The sequence below is a fragment of the Xyrauchen texanus genome, chromosome 7 (genome assembly GCF_025860055.1).
Source record: "Xyrauchen texanus isolate HMW12.3.18 chromosome 7, RBS_HiC_50CHRs, whole genome shotgun sequence".
In the NCBI taxonomy this organism is placed as follows: Eukaryota; Metazoa; Chordata; class Actinopteri; order Cypriniformes; family Catostomidae; genus Xyrauchen; species Xyrauchen texanus.
Window position 1 is genome coordinate 13622786 of NC_068282.1, and position 19019 is coordinate 13641804.

Sequence of the window (19019 nt, forward strand, 5' to 3'; positions counted from 1 at the left end):
TTGGAGCAGTGGATTCTTCCTTGCAGAGCAGCCTTTCAGGTTATATCGATATAGGACACATTTTACTGTGGATATAGTTACGTGTCATCCTTTTTCCTCCAGCATCTTCACAAGGACCTTTGCTGTTGTTCTGGGATTGATTTGCACTTTTGCACAATTGTTTTTACATTTCTTTTGATTTTCCCATGATGTCAAGCAAAGAGTCACTGAAGGTAGGCCTTAAAATACATACACAGGTACACATCCAATTCAGTACACCTTCTATCAGAATCTAATTCGCACAGTTAACTTAGTGTATGTAAACTTCTGACCTACTGAAATTGTGATATAGTCAATAAAAATTTAAACAATCTATCTGTAAACAACTGTTGGAAAATGACTTGTGTCATGTACAAAGTAGAATTATTTGATAGTTTTCTATCTGTGTAGTGGTTAAAACATGTGTTTTAATGACTTCAACCTAAGTGTATGTAAACTTCTGACTTCAACTGTATATATTTACTCTGCATTTTCACATTGAGAATCAATGGGTTCATCCAAAAGCTGAAAAATGTTGCTTTCAGAGGCTTTATATAGAGTTGGGATGAAAATTAGGAGCGTTTCAAACTTTTCTGAGACCAGTGAGCACAGACAGACAGCACACTGGAGGTTAAGTCTTTACCTAAATATGGAGCAAGTGAGCATCATATGGCTTTCTATGCAGCTAAGAGCATTCATTCCTAAAATCCAACTAAAAGTTCAGTTTCATGCTGCAGATGATGTTTGGACCACTCAGCGTGTTTGGCAGACATGGGAAAGAGGTAATCAGTACATAGATTCAGAATTTGATATGCTACATTTTATTTTAACATGGTTGGCAGTGATTGGATGATGCTTATAATTAGAATGATTTATTCAGCTTTATAGAAGATCAGCTGTAATGTCTGTAACATCTCAAAAACCTGAATACCCAACACTCCTGACTTTTTATAGCTGTGTTATTAAAAATGATGTCAGTCTCACTGTCCACATCTGTGGACATACATTTTTAGGGAAACTATTGGCTCTAGATTTTTTAGTTTTTGTTGTTGTTTATTAGGTGCTACTAGTTACAAATCAAAAATGGAAATGGAAAATGCACACAGCAGTCATGTTGGGATCTCAGTAGGTTAAAGCAGTCAAAGAAACTTTTCCATTTGTTTGTACAGTAGGTGAACTGATAAAAACACCTGAAAATTCCTTGGTCACCCAATTAGATTAAAGCTTGCAATGTTGGAACGTTCTTGCCATTTTAGTGTGCAATAAGCAAAGATGGAGACTAGTTTACTATTATTATAATGTGGACAATGACTAGATATTTTTGATGCTGCTCACCTCCTCGTTCTCAATCTTGAGCGTGGCAAGACGGGACTGCAGCTGATGGTAACGCATCAGAAGTTCTGTCTGCACTGGTTGCTGGGCACTCACCTGACACACCTGAGAAACACAGAATCAAAATATACAGCAGTGCATTTGGTGCTTACTTAAAGGGATAGTTCACCCAAAAGGAACATTTTGTCTTCATTCACTCATATTTTTCCAAACCTGTATGATTTTCTTTCCTTTGTGGAACAAAAAAGAGATGTTAGACATTATGTTAGCCTCAGTCACCATTCACTTTCACAACAACTTTTGTTTTCCACATTAGAAAGAAAGTTATACAGGTTTGGAACAATATGAGGGAGAGTAAATGATGACAGAACTTACATTTTTGGGTAAACTGTCCCTTTAAGATCTGTTTTACTTTTGAGATATTATCGGGTAAGTTGAAGCTTTGATACCTCATCTCCCATGTGTGGCAGAAACTCAAAGCGCATGGGCGGGCAGAAGACCTGATTGTACATGTCCATGATCTTGTGCTTGTCACTACGGGGGTCCAGGTTGTCCACTGCATTCTCAATGATGTCCAAACCTTCATGCCGAGAGGTCTCCAGGTTATACTCCGCAGATAGGTATGTCCTAAATGTGCGGGCCAAGCTAGCGTGGTAACCAAGGTCACAGCACTGTGGAGAGAAGAAGAAAAATATGAGGAAAAGAGAGATCAAATATATCTCACAGCATGACATTTAGATGAACACTAATCCAATCGCTCTTCTTTGACAGCAGACTGTATACATTAAACTTTATTTGTAACAACGTTTCTATGGTAATGCCTATTTTTATTCTTTTTATTTCACATTTCACTCTGGCAGGTCAAATTGTAAGACAGGTAGTATCTCCTGAGTCTATGAGAATTGAAACACATTAAAATTACATTATCTAAATGAGTGTAGATTTTGAAACTGTGGAGGATTGAGATCTTCAATATCTAAAATTAGAAGAACAAGCACAGTGGGATATCTTAGCTAATTAGTTTAATCATGCAACAAATGTGAATCTAACCTCTTTTATCAACATGGAGCAAGTTTAAATTTGCTTCAGGGAAACTTAAGACCTCAGTGAATCATTAAAATAAGACAGTTCTCTCTCTATTGAACTGTAAATCCATATATTATGCTGAAAAAAGGGTTTGAGTCCAAATGCTAGACAGTCCTAGCCTGAAGGACATTCTATTCAGTATTACAATTCTGCAGGAGGCAATTGGGAAGTATGTAAAAAATGCAATCCTCAGACACATTCTTAGGGGCCGTTTAAAACATACACATTCAGGATGCATTTTTTAAGAGGTCAAAAACCAAAACACATCTAAAACATGCTGCACTCCTGCAAAAGACGATGAAAAGATGCAAGATGCGGTGAAACATCAAATACGTCTGTCTAGTGCATGTTTGCACAAAAAAACAACAACTGAATAACAGCGCAGATGGACACAAAAACACATTCAGTGTGAGCGGCCACTTAATTTGGTAACAGCAATGCCACTGGTTCTGAATGCATGTTAATAAGATCATCACGATAATTAGAAGTAATCCTCATCAACTTGAAATCATCTGCTGTGTTCATGCAGAATGCTAAAACCACTACTTGCACATATTTCAATCTAAAAAGGAAAAATGTCGAAGACATGGCCCCGCAGTTAGCGTATGTATTCCAACACATTGTACTTATGTGGAAGATCTACGCTAAATTCGAGCCTGGCTTGCACTATTTCCCAATCAATGCAGTGACGAAAATGTTGCAAGGGCAGAATCTCTTTGAATAAATGTGTTTAATTTCAGTCTCTTGTCTGTCTCACTGAAGACTACCAAGCATGACAAACCTGCCCTACTTCCCTGTGGAAGCCTTGGAATGTTCACTCAATTACCCCTTATAACTACCCTGCTGAAAAGGCCAGCATGATTTTCTATGCTGGTCCAAGCTGGTTTGTGCAGGTTTGGTGCAGGTCAAGCTGGTGGACCAGCATCATTTCAATGAAGATGGTTGACTACAGTAGTCTCATTGGTTAAACTAGTTAGGCTAGTAAAGCAGACTGCAGCCACCCATGCTTGGGACCAGCGTACAAAACACAACATGCTGGTGACCAGTTGTGAGATGACACACATGGCCCAGATCAAAAATTGAGAGGGCTAAACACTCTACAATAAGTGACATGGCACCAGATCACAAGCTTCTATGTGTTTAAATATACTTAAAAGAGCTGCAAGAGAAACAATGAGGGGCTGCCTAATTGCCGAAGGGAATTTTGTTTGATTTGTTGATTTGCTTCATTAAACACACTTTACCCACAGCTCTGTGTGTGTGTTTGCAGCAAAGGCAGAGGTTGAGGTACAGTTTTTTGGATCTGCTACAGAAACCAGAAATTTTCTGGTGCATGGTAACCAAGAAAGGTACAAAGCAATCTGGCGTCCACAAGTACCACATGCATTTCTGTGTACACAATATGGTGGTTATGGGAGTTTTGTGAGTTTTGGTTCAGTGGTTTCTCCCAATTAGTGGTTTAAAAAGCAAACCTTTGACAGCAACCTGACAGTCAGACCTTTAGAGGTTTTCTAAGTTCAAACAGTTTTGCATTCACAACTGTTTTAGGGTCTAAAATGTATTTCCAACAAAAAATATATTCAAACAGATGTCTGTATACAGAAGTTTTAGATTGACACTGAAGGTCTAATGTAATCTCCTTTTAAAACAGCAGAGGAATTAGAACGTTATCAGACCAATAAAACACTGCATATTTTATTATGCAGACGTTTGAATAGTAGTATTATATACAGTGAGGAAAATAAGTATTTGAACACCCTGCTATTTTGCAAGTTCTCCCACTTGGAAATCATGGAGGGTCTGAAATTGTCATCGTAGGTGCATGTCCACTGTGAGAGACATAATCTAAAAAAAAAAAATCCAGAAATCACAATATATGATTTTTTAACTATTTATTTGTATGATACAGCTGCAAATAAGTATTTGAACACCTGAGAAGATCAGTGTTAATATTTGGTACAGTAGCCTTTGTTTGCAATTACAGAGGTCAAACGTTTCCTGTAGTTTTTCACCAGGTTTGCACACACTGCAGGAGGGATTTTGGCCCACTCCTCCACACAGATCTTCTCTAGATCAGTCAGGTTTCTGGGCTGTCGCTGAGAAACACGGAGTTTGAGCTCCCTCCAAAGATTCTCTATTGGGTTTAGGTCTGGAGACTGGCTAGGCCACGCCAGAACCTTGATATACTTCTTATAGAGCCACTCCTTGGTTATCCTGGCTGTGTGCTTCGGGTCATTGTCATGTTGGAAGACCCAGCCTCGACCCATCTACAATGCTCTAACTGAGGGAAGGAGGTTGTTCCCCAAAATCTCGCAATACATGGCCCCGGTCATCCTCTCCTTAATACAGTGCAGTCGCCCTGTCCCATGTGCAGAAAAACACCCCCAAAGCATGATGCTACCACCCCCATGCTTCACAGTAGGGATGGTGTTCTTGGGATGGTACTCATCATTCTTCTTCCTCCAAACACGGTTAGTGGAATTATGACCAAAAAGTTCTATTTTTGTCTCATCTGACCACATGACTTTCACCCATGACTCCTCTGGATCATCCAAATGGTCATTGGCAAACTTAAGACGGGCCTTGACATGTGCTGGTTTAAGCAGGGGAACCTTCCGTGCCATGCATGATTTCAAACCATGACATCTTAGTGTATTACCAACAGTAACCTTGGAAACGGTGGTCCCAGCTCTTTTCAGGTCATTGACCAGCTCCTCCCATGTAGTTCTGGGCTGATTTCTCACCTTTCTTAGGATCATTGAGACCCCACGAGGTGAGATCTTGCATGGAGCCCCAGTCCGAGGGAGATTGACAGTCATGTTTAGCTTCTTCCATTTTCTAATGATTGCTCCAACAGTGGACCTTTTTTCACCAAGCTGCTTGGCAATTTCCCCGTAGCCCTTTCCAGCCTTGTGGAGGTGTACAATTTTGTCTCTAGTGTCTTTGGACAGCTCTTTGGTCTTGGCCATGTTAGTAGTTGGATTCTTACTGATTGTATGGGGTGGACAGGTGTCTTTATGTAGCTAACGACCTCAAACAGGTGCATCTAATTTAGGATACTAAATGGAGTGGAGGTGGACATATTAAAGGCAGACTAACAGGTCTTTGAGGGTCAGAATTCTAGCTGATAGACAGGTGTTCAAATACTTATTTGCAGCTGTATCATACAAATAAATAGTTAAAAAATCATATATTGTGATTTCTGGATTTTTTTTTTTAGATTATGTCTCTCACAGTGGACATGCACCTACGATGACAATTTCAGACCCCTCCATGATTTCCAAGTGGGAGAACTTGCAAAATAGCAGGGTGTTCAAATACTTATTTTCCTCACTGTATATTTGCTTAAAGGTAATATATAGTAGCCTATGATTCCTCTCCACTCTTTTCTTTTATTAGAAAGTACATCAGGTTCACATTGTGGAGACCGTCCAACAATCCCCACAAGGAAGCAGCTTAATAAACCTTATTACATATTGTCTAACAGTAAAAATGTAGGTTTAGTGAATAGGAAATATCAATAGCTCAGTAAAAAAACAATAGAAGTTAATGGAAGTCCCAACAATGCATCTATTTGTATTTTCTTTAACTGCCTCAGGATATCAGGGCAAACCAACGGACAGTGATATGACAACACACTGCATCTCTCAGCAAAAATCACAAAGGTTTGGTTTATCTATAGTACGCATACTAATGTTTACATAACACAGCAAAGATGAACTGAGGAAACACTTCAGTATATTTCACATCAGCAATGAAGTCTCAGCAGATTTTTTGCAGCTGAAAGTGAAAGTAATGCAACAATATTTGTGAATTAAATGCAGGGAATATGGTTTATATGCAATTTGGGTAATTCATTTAGCTTGTTATAGATCTAGAAAAAAATAACATTTGGGTTGACAGAATAATAGCTTTAATCTTTCTTTGTGATACTGGATAAATCTGCAAATCAGATTAGAAGGTAATGGTGATTAATAAATCAATAGTAATACAAATAATTCAGTACGTTATTGCAATTTGCTAAAAATTATATTAAAAAAAAAACGCAAAACACACATTTAGAGAAAGGAAATGAGGCAAACCATATTAGCACAAAGACATTTAACACACAATACACACTGAGACAGATGGATCGGAGCCCTCATCGGTTCAACAGATTTAAAGCAACACATTAAAATCCCAGCTGATTCACACAAACAAACACATGCCTCATTGTGCATACTCACATCAATCATATCCGAAACATCGTGGATGTAATATTTTGCCACGACTGCGTTGGTAGCTGCCAGGTTCAATAAATAGTCGTTGCGGGCTTTCGTGCATTTCAGTTTGTTCTCAGAGTACTTGGCTTGCCTCTGGAACAAAGAGACAAAATAAAAAAGAAGCCAGTTAATGTAATGAATAGTTGTTTTCACAAAACTGGAGGGAACAGGGCAAGTTGTAACACTTATTGGTACAGTGAATCAATCTCAGAATAGACACATACAGTACTTTGACTTCAAACATTAATTACGAAAAAGCTTAGAGTAAAAACATTATTGCTCAAGAAAGAAGATTAATTTAACACATGTGTAGGGGCATATTGTCACAATAGGAACCTGCTGTTTACTGCCCCTTATTTGATTAAAGGGATAGTTCACCCAAAAATCCTCATTTACGTTCACCCTCATGTTGTTCATGACCCTTATGAGTGTTAGAAACTTACAGCCTCAGTCATCATTACATACATATACACACACACACTAATATATATATATATATATATATATATATATATATATATATTTATTAGGGCTGTCAATCGATTACAATTTTTAATCAAATTAATTACATGGTGTCCCGATTAATTAATCGTGATTAATAGCATATACAAATATTTGCTGAGAAAGCCCCTCATATAACAATAATTCAATATATAATGATTATACATATTTATATCAATATATAACTATACATAGTTATCTTTAAATATTAAAAATTATATATCTCGGGTGCGTTGTGTCATAAACATAAAATGTTTAGGTCACTGTGTCAAGTTAAATATAGTTTAATACTCAATCTTTAAACACATCTTGAGATCCCCTAGTTTGGATTTGCGCTCCATCAAGTGTTTTGAACGCAAGAACGTAACGCATTGTGTTGTTCAGCCTATTGAAGTATTTTCTTCAATGTATAAACTGCGCGTTGCTCATACAGCTGAAAATTCACTTACTGCCCTCTGGAGTAAACAGGTGGTACTACAAGCTTGCATTTCTCAGGAATCTTCCTTATTATGGTCCGGGGGCATGCGATACATTTTTTTTACGCGTTATTTTATGTAAAATGAATCGCACTGAATTAACGCGTTAAATTGACAGCCCTAATATATATATATATATATATATATATATATATATATATATATATATATATATATATATATATATATATATACATACACATACACATACACATACACTTACATACATATATATGCATATATATATTTAGCCTAGGGCTGTTGATTTAATGTGTTAATTCAGTGCGATTAATTTTACAAAAAATAACGTGTTATATATACCTATATATATACAGTATATACATACGCACCGAAAGCGTGACCCTAAAACATGATACAAACCAAACCGTGAGAAATTTTAACCCTTACAACCCTAATGTATATGTGCACTATATGTATTTATATACAGTAAGGCAAAGCAAGCGTATTTATATAGCACATTTTGTGTGTGTATGTATATATATATATATATATATATATATATATATATATATATATATATATATATACAAATGCTTGTAAATTAGAATTGCTAAAGACTGATTGCTTGCATATCATACAAGATTTTTGGTGAACAGAAACAGCTAGTTTAGACATAAAGACTGAGTCTCATCTGTTCGTAAGCTCCAGCTGGGCCCTGCTGAATTTTTCATCAAAAAGCATGAGTACTCAAAGTCGACAGCTGCTTGACTATCATTAATAATACCGCCCAGCTGACTGATACATAATTTTATTGACAAAACAAAATGCATATATGGAGATATACCACCAGTGGTTAGCGCATCTAAGTACAAAAGCTTGATTACTGATCAAATTAATTGAGATTACCAGTGATTAAAACAATCATTGTCACATAAGCATGTAATCATGGAACCGATATAAAAGCTGACCTGTGATTTCATTGTTTATAGTCTTAAAGGGTTAGATCTCCCAGAAATTACGATTCTGTCCCCGTTTGTTTAAAACCCCTATGACTTTCTGTATTCCATTTACCACAAAAGATCATACCTATTTGGAACAACATAAGGGTGAGTAAATTATGACAGAATTTTCATTCTTGGGTGAACTATCCCTTTAAGGTGTGAATTAGATCATACTGTTCAAATGGGGCCTTTCTATCATACTCCTAAACATATTTTCACATGAGGACACTGGAGGTTAGTAAATGATAGCCCTTAAAGGCCATTAAAGGTGCTTGCAGGTGTACTAAGATCATGGAGCAGCCTGCTAGCCTGCAGAATCAGGTCATGCTGCAGAGAGACACCGAGCATCCATGGCTACGGTGGTTATAAATAGTGTTAGGCTGAGTGGCTTTCATGCCAACATCTCTACGCATTGCAGCCTGAAAGGGGAGTAAGGGAGGATGGGAGGGAGAGAGAGCAGCAAAGGGAGAGAGAGCAAAATTGCGTGACAAGGAGAGAGGGAGTGAGCTGAATTCATTCACATGAAAAATACTTGCTGTGAAAAACACAATATTTATGTACTGTATTCATTTATACATTTTAAGTAAGGTGCTATGGTCACTATGAATTAGCTTCCAGGATGTTTTGTTGGAATTTGCTATGAATTAGATGATTTACAGCTGAAGTCACTGACCTAAAATGTAGAATCTGGCCTATGTGAGTAGTCAGCCATTCAGTCTCCGGGCTGTCTACGGTCCCACTGACCTCATTGTTCATTCTTAAATAAAGCTCAGTGAACACTCATTTTTATAAACCTGCATCCATAAGGTTCATTCAAACCTATCTTCCTGCATCACGTCCATATCGAAAAAAGATTAAATTAAATTGAATATTGACTGAGGCTAACATTCTACATAACAACTCCTTTCGTGTTATACAAAGGTTTGGAACAACATTTTATTTTTGGTGAACTATCCCTTTAAGTCAATTCTGTACACTGTTTGGTTCTTCATGGGAGTGACAATGGCATTCAACACTCCCAAAACGAATTTATTCCACAACTTTATGTATGAGTTGGTGTGGTGTAGCAGAATGACCCCAGGGCTTGCAATTGGGAGGTTGCTGGTTTGTTCCCAACAAAGAGCCATCACCATTGCTCCCCTGAGAACTTAACCATGAATGAGCAAACTTAACCCAAGGTTGCCCCAGGAGGGATTGTTGATGTAATAAGTGTATACTAAAAGTCTACATGCAATACTGGTCTTGATGATGCTATGGGATTACACTTCAAAACACTGTGGTCCAAAGCAGATGGATGCATGGCTGATCTTTCATTGTGTACTGATAATAAACTCAACATGAAATAACGTAACCCTTCACTTTAAGGGTTACAATTCAACTCGAGAGCATATAAGGCAATGGAATGAATGTGATTCTAGGCTGCAACAGCCTTTGGTTAAGTAAAAACTGAGTAATAGAGCTTGGCCATTAGCTAACAAGAGCAATCTCACCTTCTCCTTCATCTTCTCAATCTTCCTTACTGAGCTGCGGCGCTGGGGTCGGTCTTCATGGCGTAGGAGGTTGACATTGAGGTCTCCAGACTTACTGAACTGCTTCTCCTCTTGTTTCTCGGCTTCCTTAAGCTTGCACTCAGCACTGATGCTTTCGGTGTGGTACATGTGATACGTTTTCATCACCTGCAGGAGGGTGAGAAAAAGTAAAACAAGAATTACACCAGGCATACTTCAGTTAACCAAGTAATTAATTGGCTGTGCAATTCAGAAGGCGTCTACTTGTCTGTTATAAAAACAACAAAGTTTGGGGCCAATTACAACGAATGCATCTTTGAGCAAAAAAACTAGATGAAGTGCCATGAATAAAACAGAATGCAGGTGTCTTCAGACACGTTCTTATTCATTTGACATGACATCTAGACATGGCACTCCTTTGTGAGATGCTGAAAAAACATATACAACAATAACATGTTGCATGTAATGGCCCAATGCAACAGTGTTTATTCTCTATGAAAATGTAAATGAGAATCTGTAATATACTATATGTAGACAACACATGGCTTTAAATGTTAAACTTAACATTTCCAAAATTGTATTCTCACATTTACTCAAGATAAACTTGGTCTTTTCTTTAGTGATAAAGAGAAAACAACTCAAGCCTGACAGTGCCTTAAAATGGTCCCCAGACTAGTTTTATTCCAAAGGAGTTGTACAGTTCCCAGTCAAAGAGGATCAGTTGTATTCCCATCAGCTCTTGAGAAACAGGCCACCACATGAATATTAAGAGGAGTTTGGACTTGGCAGCGGAAGTAGCCATAATCCTGCCTCTTACCATCACAAGCCCAAGCCCCCATTCAAACCCAGGATGACAGAGGCAGACTGTGTAGAACTGAAGGAGGGGGCAATCTAAAGACAATGACATTTTGAAGTGAGGGTGTTTTTAGGACACAAAGCACAAGCTGAATCAAACTAAACTACATATTTTGCTGACTCTAATGTAGGGTTATTATAGTTAGTTTTTATTTGGTAAGACCTTACAATAAGGTTGTATTCATTGACATTAATTTCCTACATTGGTTAACATCAAATAACAATGAACAATACTTTTACAACACTAGGAGCCCTATTAAGACCCTTTTTACAAGATGTAATATAAGTCTCAGGTGTCCCCAGAATGTGATGTTTCAGCAAATGTATCATATCTTTGTAAAGAGACATTATAAATGTCTCTTTTTAGGTGGAATCAAAAACACACTGATTTTGTATGTGTCTATTTAAATGCAAATGAGCTGCTGCTCCCCGCCCCCTTTCAGGAAGAGGGCTGTGTCTTTACAGCTCATGCTTCAGATATTACAGAAACAACAAATCAGAACTAATATGACTGACAGCATAAATACCAGAGTTCAGCCATATATGTATGAACCAGAGTCGGACACTGATGAAGGAGAGACCCCAGCAGAAGTCACAAATGTGAGAATGAACCAGGATGATTCTGAATGTTTAATTGACGCTACACAGCTGCAGTGAGTCAGTCTGTCAACCAACATCCCTCGTGGTACTGTTATGTTGTGGAAACAAATGTGTGTAGGTCACTCAGGGGAGGATCTATGATAATAGGGTGGAGTCCGTCATCAGTCGTGGGCGAGGCCTGCTCTAACGTGATGACACTTTAGAGCAGAAACGAAAACCATTCATTTTTAGATGCTGTTTTTATTTAATAGAAACATAAGAAAGAGGAGTGGGTGGACTTTTAACATTGTAGGGTGGTTGTGTACACACACTGCCAACTCACATTTATGTTCAAACACAATGTAAAAGTGAATTTTGCATAATAGGTCCCCTTTAATGTTAATTTCAAAATTCAACACTTTTAAATTTAAAAGTTGTGCACATTAAGATTAGATAATGCAGCATGAAATAACATGAACAACGAACAATTGTATTTATATTTGTCACGATTGAGCAGCAAGGCAGACGAGGAGATGCGGATCTAAACGCAGTTACACTTTATTAAATAAACAAGCAAGAAAAAACACAAAGGAAAACCCTCAATGGGGAAATAAACATAAAACTAGAAAACACAGGCAGGGAACACACACCAGGCTAACAACATACAACGAACGACAAGGAGTGAACAAAAAGCAGGGCTTAAATACACAGTGAGTGATGACTGAATGAGACACAGGTGAAAACAATGAACAAAATGGCAGTGATGATGGCAGGTGGATTCTGGGAAGTGTAGTTCTAAACAATGACAAGTGAGACAGTGGAGCTAAACAAGGGACAAAAGTGAAAACTATGGAATGCAAAGGTGACAAAAATGGCAGACAGAGGGCAACAGTGAAACAAGACAAGGAATTCCTAACATAGCCCTCCCTCAAGGATCAGATTCCAGACGATCAAAGTAACATAAAACAAAACAAAAAATGTCCATGACTGGGGGAGCTTGAGGTGGGCAGACAGACCAAGGGGGCAACGAGGGGCAGACAGACAGTCCAGGGGGCAACGAGGGGCAGACAGACAGTCCAGGGGGCACAAAAAGCAGGCAGGAAGTCCAAGGGGGCACAGATGGCAGGCAGGAAGTCCAAGGGGGCACAGATGGCAGGCAGAAAGTCCAAGGGGGCACAAAGGGCAAGGACAAGTTCAGGTGGTCAGGGAGCTGGCCACCGGGCAAGGACAGGTTTGGGGAACCTGGGAGGAGGCCACTGGACAGGGACTGGGTCAGGGGGCCTGGGCAGAGGCCACAGGACAGGGACCGGGTCAGGAGGCCTGGGAGGAGGCCACATGACAAGGACTGGGTCAGGAAACCTGGGAGGAGTCCACTGGACAGGGACTGGGTCAGGGGGCCTGGGCAGAGGCCACAGGACAGGGACCGGGTCAGGAGACCTGGGAGGAGGCCACAGGACAAGGACTGGGTCAGGAAACCTGGGAGGAGGCCACTGGACAGGGACTGGGTCAGGGGGCCTGGGGGAAGGCCACAGGACGGGAACAGGGTCAGGAGGCCTGGGAGGAGGCCACAGGACAGGGACAGGGTCAGGAGGCCTGGGAGGAAGCCACAGGACAGGGACAGGGTCAGGAGGCCTGGGAGGAGGCCACATGACAAGGACTGGGTCAGGAAACCTGGGAGGAGTCCACTGGACAGGGACTGGGTCAGGGGGCCTGGGCAGAGGCCACAGGACAGGGACCGGGTCAGGAGGCCTGGGAGGAGGCCACAGGACAAGGACTGGGTCAGGAAACCTGGGAGGAGGCCACTGGACAGGGACTGGGTCAGGGGGCCTGGGGGAAGGCCACAGGACGGGAACAGGGTCAGGAGGCCTGGGAGGAGGCCACAGGACAGGGACAGGGTCAGGAGGCCTGGGAGGAAGCCACAGGACAGGGACAGGGTCAGGAGGCCTGGGAGGAGGCCACAGGACAGGGACAGGGTCAGGAGGCCTGGGAGGAGGCCACAGGACGGGAACAGGGTCAGAAGGCCTGGGAGGAGGCCACAGGACAGGGACCGGGTCAGGAGACCTGGGAGGAGGCCAGAGGACTGGAACAGGGTCAGGTGGCCTGGGAGGCGGCCACAGGACAGGGACTGGGTCAGGAGGCCTGGGAGGAGGCCACAGGACGGGAACAGGGTCAGAAGGTCTGGGAGGAGGCCACAGGTCAGGGACAGGGTCAGGACCCCTGGGAGGAGGCCCTAAAGGCGGTGACCTGGAAGGCTCTGGAGGCGGAACCGCAGGAGGCTCGGGAGGCGGAGCCATAGGAGGCTTGGGAGGCGGAGCCATAGGAGGCTCGGGAGGCGGAGCCGAGGGAGGCTCAGCTGAGGGAGGCTCTGGAGGCGGAGCTGAGGGAGGCTCTGGAGGCTCAGAGGCCTCAGGGGGCGGAGCCAAGGGAGGAGGAACCATGGAAGGCTCGGGAGGCTCAGCTGAGGGAGGCTCTGGAGGCGGAGCCGCAGGAGGCTCGGGAGGCGGAGCCGTAGGAGGCTCGGGAGGCTCAGCTGAGGGAGGCTCTGGAGGCGGAGCTGAGGGAGGCTCTGGAGGCGGAGCTGAGGGAGGCTCTGGAGGCTCAGAGGCCTCAGGGGGCGGAGCCGTGGGAGGCTCAGGAGGCAGAGCCGAGGGAGGAGGAACCATGGAAAGCTCGGGAGGCTCAAGGGGCAGAGCCGTGGGAGGCTCAGGAGGCAGAGCAGAGGGAGACTCGAGAGGCGGAGCCCTGGGAGGCTCGAGAGGAGGAGCCCTGGCAGACTCGAGAGACTTGAGAGATGGAACACTGGGAGGCGGAGCCCTAGGAGGCTTGGGAGGAGGATCCCTGGGTGGCTCGGGAGACTTGAGAGGCGGAGCCCTGGAAGGCTCAAGAGGAGCCCTGGAAGACTCGAGAGGCGGAGCCTTGGGAGGCTTGAGAGGCGGAGCCCTGGGAGGCTTGAGAGGTGGAGCTCTGGAAAGCTCAGGAGGCGGAGCTCTGGAAAGCTCGGGAGGCGGAGCCCTGGGAGGCTCGGGAGGCTTGGGAGGCGGAGTCCTGGGAGGCTCGAGAGGCTTGAGAGGCGGAGCCCTGGGAGGCTTGAGAGGTGAAGCTCTGGAAAGCTCGGGAGGCTCAGAAGGCGGAGCTCTGGAAAGCTCGGAAGGCGGAGCTCTGGAAAGCTCGGAAGGCGGAGCTCTGGAAAGCTCGGGAGGCTCGGAAGGTGGAGCTCTAGGAAGCTCGGAAGGCGGAGCTCTGGGAAGCTCGGAAGGCGGAGCTCTGGGAAGCTCGGGAGGCTCGAGGGGCGCAGGCTCTAGGACGGGCATGACCATTGGCGCTGGCTCAGGGACGGTCGAGGGTACAGGTGCTGGCTCAGGGACGGTCGAGGGTACAGGCGCTGGCTCAGGGACGGTCAAGGCTACAGGCGCTGGCTCACTGACCTCTGAGGCGACAGGCACTGGCTCACTGACCTCTGAGGCGACAGGCTCTGGCTGGGTGACCGTGGTATGCGCTGGCTTGGGTTCGCTGACCGTGGCTGACGAGGGTTCTGGCTCGCAGACCGGGGCAGGCGAGGGCTCTGGCTCGCTGGCCGTGGCAGGCATGGGCTCTGGCTCGCTGGCCGTGGCAGGCGTGGGCTCTGGCTCGCTGGCCGTGGCAGGCACGGAAAGCCCAGTGGCGGAAACCGGGATCGAGAGAGGTGGTTCCCCGGCAGCGAGTATTCCCAAGACTACATCCACATATTCCCTCCACGTGAGGTCTCCGGAGTTCGGCAATCCCCTCAGCTGGTACGTTGGTAGCCCGAGCTGGTAGATGGTTTTCAGGGATGTGTCGTCGAAGCCGGTGTGGATGGCAACAGCGGAAAAGAAGTGGGAGTACTCGCGGATGGTCAACTCCGCCTGGGTCAGTTCCATCAGGTAAGCTGCTAGATCCATATTGGGTCGTTCGTTCTGTCACGATTGAGCAGCAAGGCAGACGAGGAGATGCGGATCTAAACGCAGTTACACTTTATTAAATAAACAAGCAAGAAAAAACACAAAGGAAAACCCTCAATGGGGAAATAAACATAAAACTAGAAAACACAGGCAGGGAACACACACCAGGCTAACAACATACAACGAACGACAAGGAGTGAACAAAAAGCAGGGCTTAAATACACAGTGAGTGATGACTGAATGAGACACAGGTGAAAACAATGAACAAAATGGCAGTGATGATGGCAGGTGGATTCTGGGAAGTGTAGTTCTAAACAATGACAAGTGAGACAGTGGAGCTAAACAAGGGACAAAAGTGAAAACTATGGAATGCAAAGGTGACAAAAATGGCAGACAGAGGGCAACAGTGAAACAAGACAAGGAATTCCTAACATAGCCCTCCCTCAAGGATCAGATTCCAGACGATCAAAGTAACATAAAACAAAACAAAAAATGTCCATGACTGGGGGAGCTTGAGGTGGGCAGACAGACCAAGGGGGCAACGAGGGGCAGACAGACAGTCCAGGGGGCAACGAGGGGCAGACAGACAGTCCAGGGGGCACAAAAAGCAGGCAGGAAGTCCAAGGGGGCACAGATGGCAGGCAGGAAGTCCAAGGGGGCACAGATGGCAGGCAGAAAGTCCAAGGGGGCACAAAGGGCAAGGACAAGTTCAGGTGGTCAGGGAGCTGGCCACCGGGCAAGGACAGGTTTGGGGAACCTGGGAGGAGGCCACTGGACAGGGACTGGGTCAGGGGGCCTGGGCAGAGGCCACAGGACAGGGACCGGGTCAGGAGGCCTGGGAGGAGGCCACAGGACAAGGACTGGGTCAGGAAACCTGGGAGGAGTCCACTGGACAGGGACTGGGTCAGGGGGCCTGGGCAGAGGCCACAGGACAGGGACCGGGTCAGGAGGCCTGGGAGGAGGCCACAGGACAAGGACTGGGTCAGGAAACCTGGGAGGAGGCCACTGGACTGGGACTGGGTCAGGGGGCCTGGGGGAAGGCCACAGGACGGGAACAGGGTCAGGAGGCCTGGGAGGAGGCCACAGGACAGGGACAGGGTCAGGAGGCCTGGGAGGAAGCCACAGGACAGGGACAGGGTCAGGAGGCCTGGGAGGAGGCCACAGGACAGGGACAGGGTCAGGAGGCCTGGGAGGAGGCCACAGGACGGGAACAGGGTCAGAAGGCCTGGGAGGAGGCCACAGGACAGGGACCGGGTCAGGAGACCTGGGAGGAGGCCAGAGGACTGGAACAGGGTCAGGTGGCCTGGGAGGCGGCCACAGGACAGGGACTGGGTCAGGAGGCCTGGGAGGAGGCCACAGGACGGGAACAGGGTCAGAAGGTCTGGGAGGAGGCCACAGGTCAGGGACAGGGTCAGGACCCCTGGGAGGAGGCCCTAAAGGCGGTGACCTGGAAGGCTCTGGCGGCGGAGCCGCAGGAGGCTCTGGAGGCGGAACCGCAGGAGGCTCTGGAGGCGGAACCGCAGGAGGCTCGGGAGGCGGAGCCATAGGAGGCTCGGGAGGCGGAGCCATAGGAGGCTCGGGAGGCGGAGCCGAGGGAGGCTCAGCTGAGGGAGGCTCTGGAGGCAGAGCTGAGGGAGGCTCTGGAGGCTCAGAGGCCTCAGGGGGCAGAGCCAAGGGAGGAGGAACCATGGAAGGCTCGGGAGGCTCAGCTGAGGGAGGCTCTGGAGGCGGAGCCGCAGGAGGCTCGGGAGGCGGAGCCGTAGGAGGCTCGGGAGGCTCAGCTGAGGGAGGCTCTGGAGGCGGAGCTGAGGGAGGCTCTGGAGGCTCAGAGGCCTCAGGGGGCGGAGCCGTGGGAGGCTCAGGAGGCAGAGCCGAGGGAGGAGGAACCATGGAAAGCTCGGGAGGCTCAAGGGGCAGAGCCGTGGGAGGCTCAGGAGGCAGAGCAGAGGGAGACTCGAGAGGCGGAGCCCTGGGAGGCTCGAGAGGAGGAGCCCTGGCAGACTCGAGAGACTTGAGAGATGGAACACTGGGAGGCGGAGCCCTAGGAGGCTTGGGAGGAGGATCCCTGGGTGGCTCGGGAGACTTGAGAGGCGGAGCCCTGGAAGGCTCAAGAGGAGCCCTGGAAGACTCGGAGAGGCGGAGCCTTGGGAGGCTTGAGAGGCGGAGCCCTGGGAGGCTTGAGAGGTGGAGCTCTGGAAAGCTCAGGAGGCGGAGCTCTGGAAAGCTCGGGAGGCGGAGCCCTGGGAGGCTCGGGAGGCTTGGGAGGCGGAGTCCTGGGAGGCTCGAGAGGCTTGAGAGGCGGAGCCCTGGGAGGCTTGAGAGGTGAAGCTCTGGAAAGCTCGGGAGGCTCAGAAGGCGGAGCTCTGGAAAGCTCGGAAGGCGGAGCTCTGGAAAGCTCGGAAGGCGGAGCTCTGGAAAGCCTCGGGAGGCTCGGAAGGTGGAGCTCTAGGAAGCTCGGAAGGCGGAGCTCTGGGAAGCTCGGAAGGCAGAGCTCTGGGAAGCTCGGAGGCTCGAGGGGCGCAGGCTCTAGGACGGGCATGACCATTGGCGCTGGCTCAGGGACGGTCGAGGGTACAGGTGCTGGCTCAGGGACGGTCGAGGGTACAGGCGCTGGCTCAGGGACGGTCAAGGCTACAGGCGCTGGCTCACTGACCTCTGAGGCGACAGGCACTGGCTCACTGACCTCTGAGGCTGACAGGCTCTGGCTGGGTGACCGTGGTATGCGCTGGCTTGGGTTCGCTGACCGTGGCTGACGAGGGTTCTGGCTCGCAGACCGGGCAGGCGAGGGCTCTGGCTCGCTGGCCGTGGCAGGCATGGGCTCTGGCTCGCTGGCCGTGGCAGGCGTGGGCTCTGGCTCGCTGGCCGTGGCAGGCACGGAAAGCCCAGTGGCGGAAACCGGATCGAGAGAGGTGGTTCCCGGCAGCCAGTATTCCCAAGACTACATCCACATATTCCCTCCACGTGAGGTCTCCGGAGTTCGGCAATCCCCTCAGCTGGTACGCTGGTAGCCCGAGCTGGTAGATGGTTTTCAGGGATGTGTCGCCGGCCGGTGTGGATGGCAACAGCGAAAAGAAGTGGGAGTACTCGCGGATGGTCAACTCCGCCTGGGTCAGTTCCATCAGGTAAGCTGCTAGATCCATATTGGGTCGTTCGTTCTGTCACGATTGAGCAGCAAGGCAGACGAGGAGATGTGGATCTAAACGCAGTTACACTTCATTAAATAAACAAGCAAGAAAAAACACAAAGGAAAACCCTCAATGGGGAAATAAACATAAAACTAGAAAACACAGGCAGGGAACACACACCAGGCTAACAACATACAACGAACGACAAGGAGTGAACAAAAAGCAGGGCTTAAATACACAGTGAGTGATGACTGAATGAGACACAGGTGAAAACAATGAACAAAATGGCAGTGATGATGGCAGGTGGATTCTGGGAAGTGTAGTTCTAAACAATGACAAGTGAGACAGTGGAGCTAAACAAGGGACAAAAGTGAAAACTATGGAATGCAAAGGTGACA

The 19019-nt window shown here is 46.3% G+C and overlaps 1 protein-coding gene across 1 annotated transcript in view; it reads right to left on the reverse strand.

The window, feature by feature from the left end:
- The window catches only part of LOC127646225 (SLIT-ROBO Rho GTPase-activating protein 3), a 161303-nt gene that overhangs the window by 46909 nt on the left and 95375 nt on the right, over positions 1-19019 (reverse strand). Inside the window, exons 5-8 of the mRNA XM_052129728.1 lie at positions 10128-10313; positions 6663-6791; positions 1800-2021; positions 1354-1455 (exon numbers count right to left, since the gene is read on the reverse strand). Of these exons, the coding sequence (XP_051985688.1) occupies positions 1354-1455; positions 1800-2021; positions 6663-6791; positions 10128-10313 (639 nt within the window). The remainder of the gene's footprint in view (positions 1-1353; positions 1456-1799; positions 2022-6662; positions 6792-10127; positions 10314-19019) is intronic.